Source organism: Petaurus breviceps, unplaced genomic scaffold, assembly GCF_028583685.1.
Source record: "Petaurus breviceps papuanus isolate PSGF00001 unplaced genomic scaffold, PetGlider_PUasm1.0 138, whole genome shotgun sequence".
NCBI classification, from domain to species: domain Eukaryota; kingdom Metazoa; phylum Chordata; class Mammalia; order Diprotodontia; family Petauridae; genus Petaurus; species Petaurus breviceps.
In genome coordinates, this window is record NW_027185694.1 from 30,689,247 (window position 1) to 30,698,196 (window position 8,950).

At 52.8% G+C, this 8,950-nt stretch overlaps 2 protein-coding genes across 3 annotated transcripts in view; one reads left to right on the forward strand and one right to left on the reverse strand.

Moving 5' to 3' along the window:
* Positions 1–2,859, forward strand: part of ATP2A1 (ATPase sarcoplasmic/endoplasmic reticulum Ca2+ transporting 1) — a 17,479-nt gene extending 14,620 nt beyond the window's left edge. Inside the window, exons 17-23 of one of the 2 annotated variants that reach the window (XM_069063947.1) lie at positions 37–239; positions 505–590; positions 795–928; positions 1,081–1,198; positions 1,466–1,583; positions 1,922–1,967; positions 2,509–2,859. In XM_069063947.1, the coding sequence (XP_068920048.1) occupies positions 37–239; positions 505–590; positions 795–928; positions 1,081–1,198; positions 1,466–1,583; positions 1,922–1,926 (664 nt within the window). In that variant the 3' untranslated portion in view covers positions 1,927–1,967; positions 2,509–2,859. The remainder of the gene's footprint in view (positions 1–36; positions 240–504; positions 591–794; positions 929–1,080; positions 1,199–1,465; positions 1,584–1,921; positions 1,968–2,508) is intronic. The other variant, XM_069063943.1, reaches the window with a different exon arrangement.
* Positions 2,817–8,950, reverse strand: part of RABEP2 (rabaptin, RAB GTPase binding effector protein 2) — an 8,837-nt gene continuing 2,703 nt past the window's right edge. Inside the window, 13 exon segments of the mRNA XM_069064027.1 lie at positions 2,817–3,543; positions 3,864–3,980; positions 4,206–4,238; positions 4,240–4,275; positions 4,362–4,417; positions 4,518–4,529; positions 4,679–4,856; positions 5,199–5,360; positions 5,673–5,771; positions 5,857–5,973; positions 6,114–6,461; positions 6,580–6,699; positions 7,772–7,929. Of these exon segments, the coding sequence (XP_068920128.1) occupies positions 3,442–3,543; positions 3,864–3,980; positions 4,206–4,238; positions 4,240–4,275; positions 4,362–4,417; positions 4,518–4,529; positions 4,679–4,856; positions 5,199–5,360; positions 5,673–5,771; positions 5,857–5,973; positions 6,114–6,461; positions 6,580–6,699; positions 7,772–7,929 (1,538 nt within the window). The 3' untranslated portion in view covers positions 2,817–3,441.

Sequence of the window (8,950 nt, forward strand, 5' to 3'; positions counted from 1 at the left end):
CCCCCCCGCCCATGTCCCCTTTCCTTTCTCCTACAGTATCTTCCTGACAGCAGCCTTGGGATTGCCCGAGGCCCTGATCCCTGTACAACTGTTATGGGTGAATCTGGTGACTGATGGGCTTCCAGCCACAGCCCTGGGCTTTAACCCTCCAGATCTGGACATCATGGACCGTCCCCCAAGAAGCCCCAAGGAGCCCCTGATTAGTGGCTGGCTCTTCTTTCGCTACATGGCTATTGGGGGTGAGGATCCCTTTTCCTATGACCATTTTTCACTCTCACCACCAAGTCCCAATTCTTTTATCAATAACTCCTCTTAAGAACTTCATGGTCCCACAAGGCTTAACTCCACTTTTAGAGACACCAATTCCCCATGTTTCTAGCTTCCGTTTCTTCCCATGTGGCCCACCTCTGAGCTTCTGAATATTCAGCCATTTGTCTCTCTCTTTTATTTATTTCCCCATTCCTTTCTGTAACCTTTCTTCTTCATCTCCTCCTTTCCTTCTAGGTTATGTGGGTGCAGCCACAGTAGGGGCAGCAGCTTGGTGGTTCTTGTATGCAGAAGATGGGCCTCATGTCAACTACAGCCAGCTGGTGAGGAGGGAAATGGCTAGCTGTTGGATGGGCTGGTTCCCCAGGAGTGGACTAAGAAGGGAGGTTCCAGGACTGGGAATTTTATAGGGGAAATTGTACCATGTGAATCAGAAAGAAGAGTGTTCTGAGGCAGCAGAGGGCCTCTCGCTTGCAATAAGGAAATTCTCTCCAGTGCCAAACTCTGATCCTTACTTGACCCTACAGACTCACTTCATGCAGTGCACAGAGGACAATCCAGACTTTGAGGGTCTGGACTGTGAGGTCTTTGAAGCCCCCGAGCCCATGACCATGGCCTTGTCTGTGCTGGTCACCATTGAGATGTGCAATGCTCTCAACAGGTGAGGGTGCTGCTCCTTAAAGTCCCTTTCCCTTTCTCCACAATACCCTTTGCACCCACCCTTCCCTCCTTGTCCCTGTTTTTCTGCATTGTTCCTCTGCCTTCCCTGTTCTTTTCCCTACCACTGCCCTTGCTACTGTCTTCCTACTTCAGCCTCTCAGAGAACCAGTCCCTAATTCGGATGCCCCCCTGGGTGAACATCTGGCTCCTTGGGTCCATTTGCCTTTCCATGTCTCTCCATTTCCTTATCCTTTACGTCGACCCCCTACCGGTGAGAAAGTCCTGTGCCCTGATGTCACAAGTGACCTACTTCCCTCAGACTTAGGTCCTTGGGCTGGGGTTCAGATAAGGATCATAGGGCTGTCGCGGGAGGGGGGGAGGAAGAGAATACGGGAACTAGATTGAGATTCTGGTCTTAGCCCTGGGTCCTATCCAAGAAGGTAGTTGGGTTTTCTGCCCTTTCCTCCTGGGATCCCTTAGCAGCCAGACCAGGGACAGTATCACAGGCTATCAGCACTCACTTCGGGCCCTTCCACAGATGATTTTCAAACTCCGGGCATTGGATGTAACCCAATGGCTGATGGTCCTCAAGATCTCACTGCCTGTCATTGGTCTGGATGAACTTCTCAAGTTTATCGCCCGGAACTACCTGGAGGGTAAGTTGTCTCCCCTTCCCAAGCACCTTGTGACCCCGACTCCCCAGGGCTGCAGGTGCAGCCCCTCTGCGCTGCTCTACATCCCCCCTACCTTCCCCCCCCCCCAAATCTTCCTTTCCAGGTGGAAATGTGCCTCCCCAGCTCTGACCAGACCTGTGTCTGCAAAGGAACAAATCAGATCTCTCATTCCTTCTGTTCCCTCCTATACTGGTCCAGTCCACACCTGGTGCCTCATCACTGTCTCCACATCCTCTTGCCCTAAACTGTGGGTGTGTCTGAGTCCCCCCTCTACCTCCTTCTGTCGATAACTCATTTCTCTCTGTCCTCTCTGGCTGTAGGGTAACCTGTTTTTCCCTCCTTCATCTCTTTGAATCCGTGTCACAGGTATCACCTTCCTCTTCCCTCTCCTTCACCCCTCCTCCAAGCTGCTGCCCTGCTTGCCCCTTCCCACCTCCCTTGATCCTTCCAACCTTCTGCGCCTGCTGCGCCATGCTGGGGCTAATCTGCTGCTGTCCAAGAGAATGGGGCTGCTGACTTCCGTGTGGAAGTTCAAGACTTCCTTGATCTTCCTTGGAGGTTTTCCTCTTGTCCCAGTGTTGGGAGCTCTGTGATCTTACACTGCACTCAGCGGGGCAGGGCTAAGAGCTGCTCATGGGGATGCATGGGGGATGGCCGGGAAGGGTGGCAAAGATGGAGACAGGGAGAGGTGAGTATGGGCAAGGGAACAGTGTGGGGGAAAGGAGGATCCAGAGAATAAGCCCCTCTTCAAGAAGGGGTCGCAGCTGGAGGTAAGTGCTGTCCTTCTAAGAAAGGGTCTCGGGATTGTGGCGGTGGGTAGAAGTAACACCAGGAGAGGGAGTAGTCTTTTCTCCTTTGACCCTCTCAATCCCTATCCTTTCATTCATCCTTTCCATTCTCTTTCTAGATCCAGAAGATGAAAGAAGGAAGTAACCAGCCCCCTGGTCCCCAATACCCTTCACAGCCACCTTCTCCCCATCCTGGTAGAGACACATCTTCAGCGGGTGATGTGGCACAGCCTCCCAGGACCCTTTCTCCAAAGCCGTCCCTCTCCCATTCTCCCCTCTGTTCCCTCCCAGTCCCTCTTTCATTTTTCTGTTTATAAAACACAACTTCAACCCTATCTCCCTCTATCCCTCTTCCCACCTCAAGTTCCCTCCCTCTTTTTACCCACCCACTGGCCCTGCTGCAGGGGCTGTAGGGACAAGGCAACCCTCTGAGCTGCTAATTTATTGACATTAAAGGAGAGTAAACTCTGGCCTAGACCTCCGTGTATGAGAACAAAAGCAATTAAGTCACATATGACCTCTGTAAGAGCACATTAGTGTAATAATGCACACATGAAAGCAGCTATGGCCAGGGTGCATCCCACACATGTGCTGAGCTTCACTGTCACCCCCAGGGCACTGCGGGGGGAGTGGGAGGAAGGAGGGAGCAGTCCATGGGACCAAGGGGTTCAGAAGCTGAATTAGTGTCAGTTGTGGCCGAAGGGCAGTGTGGGTTGGGGGCCCTAGTAGGAAGAGCTTCAGAACATGCTCTTGCGCCTTTGGCTGGGGGAGGAGGGGTCATGACCCTCTCTCGGTTGTCATCCCTGAGAGCAAAAAGGCCCAGTTACTGGCTATGAGGGGGTGGTGGAACTAGACGGGACAGAGCCCATCCACTGCTGGCCCAGGGGAAGGGGACCGAGTTTTCCCGAGGGGGCAGAAGGCTACGTTTCATTATCCCCTAACCCCAAAAATCCTTGATTTTACTGGAGCCTAAGAAGGCAGGTTATTTCCCCAGAGATGTGTCTGGGAGGGAGGGGAGATGGCAAGTTTTGATGCCTTGTCTCCTGTTGTGTTCAGGTGTCCTTTATATCCTTCACATCTCTGAGGGGGGTCTCATCCACAATGTTCTGCACTTGGTCCAGTGTCTCTGCCTGGCGGATCCTCTCCAGGCGTACCTGTGGGGAGGGGGTTGTATGTGAGGTAGAGAAGTGTTTAACTCTCTTTTCCACATCCAAATGACCAATCGACGACTCTCTTTTCCTTAGTCCTTGGAGGACGAGCCAGGTTATGGAAACCACTGAGGGAAGTCTGGGGATGGAGGGCGAGCAATCACAAAATGGCAGTACCCTGTTTGAGCCATCTCAGCAGGAGGGCAGTGGACCAGGCCTCAAAGGGTCACTGCAGCTCGGACAGCCAGTGTGCTGAGCTGGGGGCGGGGGAGTCAGTCAGAGCACTCCTCCCAAAGGGGACACACCCACCAGGGGCCCCTGTGTACCTGCAGGGCCTGAGACAGCCGAACAAAGTCCCTCTGCACTTGTTCACTTGTCCCCAGCTCAGTCTGAAGCCGAAGCACCTTGGCCCTTTGTTCTGAGAGAAGGTTTGTGAGCTGAGCCTAGCAGGGTGGGAGCAAAAGCAAATGTGGAGCCCTGGATGTCAGGCCATTCACCCTCCACCCCTGCAGCACCACCAGGAGAGGGGAGAGAGAAAACAAGGCGCAGGGCACCTCTCCCCGTGACCAGCCAGGCCTCCCCGTTCCCACATTACAGGCACAGCAGGGAGAGAGCGAGGACATAGGTCTCCCTCTCCACATGAACACCACCTGCCCGGCTGCTCAGACCTTCTCCTCAATCCAGCTGACAGCTGGGGGGGGGTGGCTGCCTCTGGGATGCCTGGAGCTGCTGCTCTGCCTGTGGGGGTGGGGGGAGGAGCGGGTAAGAGGGAGAAGGACAAGCCTTTAACTCCCCCCACAAGCCTCTCCATCCAAAACCCTCACCTTGCTCTGTTCCTGCTGGATCCGTTCCATTTCTGTCCTTAGGCTACACAGGGAGGCTGGGAGGTCAGGGGGTCAAATCAGATCCATTCCCTCCCCATCACCTCCTCCCACCTTCCATGCCCCTTCCTGGCCCAGCCTCCATCTTCTTATACTCACCCTCCAAAACCTCTGTGTTGTTATGGCAACAGTGGAATGGAGAAAAGGAGAAGAAAACGGTGTCAAGCCTTGGCATCTCTCCACCCACCTCCCTGCCAGTGTCCAGTGTCCGGCGCCTCCCCTGGGACTTGCCAATCCATCGGTGCTGGCTGCCCCCTCACCTGTTTCCTCTCGCTGAATCCTCAGCTCCCTTTCTAGACCAGCCCTGGAGGCCGTCTCTTCTCCCAGCGCCTCCCTCAGGGTCACAATTTCGATCCTTAGTCGCTCGGCTTCGTGCTCCTGGGCACGCTGACATTCTCGGGCTTCTTGCCGGGTGTTCCGCACCAATTGCTGTAGCTCCTGGAAAAGAAAGATGCCGATGACTGGTGCCGAGGGACAGTGTTAAAGGTTATGACGCGTCACTAGCTGCTCACATGCACTAAAATAGCCAGTTAAGTGGACACCTCAGAAAACATGAGCACGAGAAGGAACCTGGTAGATTAACCAGTCCATTCTCCTCGTTTATCAGTGAGGAAACTGAGGCCGGAGAGAGGAAGTGATTGCTCTGCCCGAGGTCACAAAGGTCCTCCCCCAAATCTCTCCACATGAGTCTAACAGTCAGGTCAGATTCTCCAAGGCAAAAGGTCACTGAACAAGTCCTCCCTAGGCCCTTGGGGGCCACTCCCTAGCTTCCTTCCATACCAGGGCAGATGTGGGCAGCGGCAGCTCCTCCTCTTCTTCTTGTTCCTGCTCCTCATCTTGGGGGCCTACAGATGGAGGTTGCCGGCACCGAAGCCCTTGGTTCTCCTCATTTAGTCGCTTTATTTCATAGCAGACACGCTTGTGTGAGGCAGCCAGCTCAGCCTGGGATTGGGCGAGAGAGGTTATTAAAAGAGGGTGACGGGACTCAATTACCCCACCTCCTAGGGTAGGTACAGCAGTCTGAGGTCCGAACCCACCCCAATACTCAGGAATACTCACTAATACTGACCAGTTTCAGTTCCTGAAGGCCTGCCCCACCCAATGTCCCACCATTGGCCTCTCTCCTAACTCATCCCACATTAAGACACTTCTACTAGCCGCTGGATGCTGCCTCCTGGGCCCTAGCCCCAGCCAGCTTCAGACTGTTTATCCCTGTTCCCTGTAGTTCATGCCCCGAGCCCAGGGCCCTCTCACCATCTGCTGCTGAGCCCTCTCTTGAGCCTGGCTCACAGTTCCCTGCAAGGTCTGGAGAAGCTGCTCTGAGTTCTGCACCTGGGCCAGCAGCACCTGAACCTGGTTAAGGAGAGACTATCAAAGATGCACCCATCCCCAGGGCAGGAGGCCAGGCAAGGATGGAGAGAAGCAGTGGGCTCCCTACCTGCTTGGCACAATCTTCGCTGCTGCGCTTCAGGGCCTCCTGGAGCTCATCCCGCTCCCGACCAGCACTCTCCAGCTGCCTCTGAAGCTGCTGCAAAGACTCTTGCTGCTGCCGTCCCTGACACAGAAGATGAAGGGAAGTCATTTGCCTAGTGATGGCATGGTGGCAGGTCTCCAGGCTCCCAGTACAGGACTCCCTCCACTCTCCCACACAGCCCCCACGTCTCCACACTCCTGTAAGCATCCACTTTGCCTCACCTCAAGCTGCAGCTGCTCCCACTGGTGGTCTGATATAAGCTGGTAGCCCGGGGGAGGGAGGTAGATGCCTTCAGGAACCAGGGTCCCTGTAGAGACAAGGGAGGCAGTCTCCTCCTGCTCAGGGCTCATGCCCCGTCGTCCTCTGGGCAGGGAGGCACTGTTGCCAGCACCACCCAACGAGAAGGAAGAGATAGAGGCACTGTCATCACAGTTCCGGGCAAAGACCTCAGCAGCAGCACCCCCATCCACATTCAGATCTTCTGGTGGCTCCAGGGGTGGAGAAGGGTTCCGGGGCAGAGGGAGCAACTCTGTGGAGCCATGTAAAGAGCGCTGGGGATGGGGGTGAGCCTAAAGAGATGGGAAAAGGAAGAAGAGAAGTTTGGGTGTGAGGCTTCCTTTGGGTTTTCCTGCACCTCACTCTCTGCCCGCCTTCCCCTGAGCCCTCTACACTCCTTCAGGCCTTCACCTGGCCTCCCTGGATTTCCTGGATCAGTTCCTCTGCCCTTAGGAGCTTCCCCTTCAGCTCTGCAATCTCCTGCTCCATGGGTAGCACGATTTCCCGAAGCTTCTCTGAATCCTCATGAGCCTAGGGACATGGGAGGATGGGATAGCTCATTGACAGTGAGTGACCCAACACCACCCAACTCCCTCCCCCTCCACCTGCCCCTGATTACCACCTGCTTGGGAATCTTCAGTGGCTCCCAGTGCTTACCAAGTAAAGTTCAAACACCTGGGCCTGGCACAAAGACCGCCACAATCTGACCCCTTCCTCATCTCTCTTATTTCCCTTTGTGAACAATTACACTTAGAGAGCACTTTAAGGCTTGCAAAGTACCTTCCTTACAATGACCCTGTGAGGAAGAAGTTAAAATATTATCCCCATTTTACAGGTGGGGGAACTGAGGCTCAGAGAGACTGATATGGTCACAAAGCTATTGGGTATCTGAAGCTAGATCTAAATCCAGGTCCAAGCTCAAAATCCAGCACTCTTCACTACCATCTGCCTCCTGTGCACCCCTGAACCTGGCAACTCTCTCCCATTACCATGCTCAACCCCTTTTTGAATTCCCACAAATCTGTTAGTGCCCAACTCCAAAGTCACTCCCTCCAGGAAGCCTTCCTGAACACCACTGGCTAGTAATGACATTCCCCCTGGGCTTCATATAGCACCTGTGTTGCTTACCCTCTCCTGCACAGGTAACAAACACACTGGCCTCACATTAAAGTGCAACTGGGAAATAGTTAACAGAAAAAGTAAACAGACAATAAACTTAGATAATATGAACACTGAAAACTAAGTCAGTATGCTGTGGCTGCAGGAATCCTTGCACACAGATTAAAGTCCCCATTTCTACTTGAGTCTGACAGCACCGCTCCAGAACATCACCTATGATGGTTACTTGTGTTCTGGTCCTCTTCTCTGCTAGACCAAAGGCCCTGTGAGTGCAGGGCCTGAAGCATCATCCCTGTGCCCTTCTCCCACTTCATCCAGCTAGGGGTCTGTACAGGCTAACTGAAGCTCCACTGGACTGTGTCAATCGCCCTCAGGCACCTTGTCCCTTTCAAGCTTCTCTCTCTTCCCTCCGGCACTACAAACTGGGATCCTGCACCACACCCCTCCGGATACCCAAAGGCTTCCTGGAGTCCCCCATCCCAACCTTTTCCATTTGCTTCTCCAAGGAGTCCAGGGGGTGAGAACGAGAAAGAAGCTGCTTCAGATGGTTCAGCTCCCTCTCTCTCGATTCCTGGTCTTGCAGCTGCTGTTTCCGCTCTTGCTCCAGAGAAGAAATTCGAGCCTCATAGCTACTAATGGAGTCTTGAAGAAAGAAAGGAAAATCAGTGTGGAGTGGAGGAAAGGACCCAGGAAACCTGGGGCCAGACTTCATCTCTTCTCCTTACTACCAATGTGACCTGGGGCAAGCTACTCCTCTTCAGCTCCTTCACCTTTAAAATGATGGACCTAGACTAGAGAGACTGGGATTCCATGAAAGGGCATGGTGGAACAGGGCCAGCCAAACTCAGAATCACTGAGGGGGAACATCTCTCTTCACCTATAATGGCTGAATAGGGCTGGAAGAAGGGAATATTAGGAAGCTCCCAAGGAAAAGAGAATACATTGGGAAAAACAAGACCTGGAGGGAGAAAGTAAAGAGATAGAGGGTAGGACAAGAAAATAGTAACTTTAGATATGGTGGTACCAGGGGTGAAAGGAGGGAGTGCTAGAAAGGGAGCCCTGGGACAAAGGTTACTGTAAATAAGAGTGAAAAGAAATTTTCAGGGGTTAAAAGGGAAGGCACCCTGAAGGGAAAAAAGGTACAAAGGAAGGTACCTACTTGCCTAAAGTTGCATAGGGTATTGGATTAGAGCTGAATCATGTAGCTGCCAAAATGGAGGAAGAAATCTCTAAATAATAACTACAATAATCATAGCTGGCAGATATTTATTGCTTTCAAATTTGCAAGGCACTTTATACTCTGCTACTACTTGTCCTTTGTTCTTGAAGAGGACCATGACATCAGGAAGATGATGCTATGACATGCAAGTGAATTGGATTTAAGTGACAGAGGGCTGTGCAAAGTCACCAGCCTCACTTTCTCCTCCAGAGCCATCTGGGTCCAGTGGCCAGATATAGATCAGGAGATGGCCTAGGATGTAGTGAGAAACCTTGGCTTTTTCAATCTACTATCTTTAACAGGTTTCAGTTTGACTGACGCAATGCTCATTCAGTGACTAAGATTTAATAAGAAATGGGGAAAAGAATGGCCTCATTAAAAAATACATCTATACACAAACACACACACACACACACACACACACACACACACACACACACACAC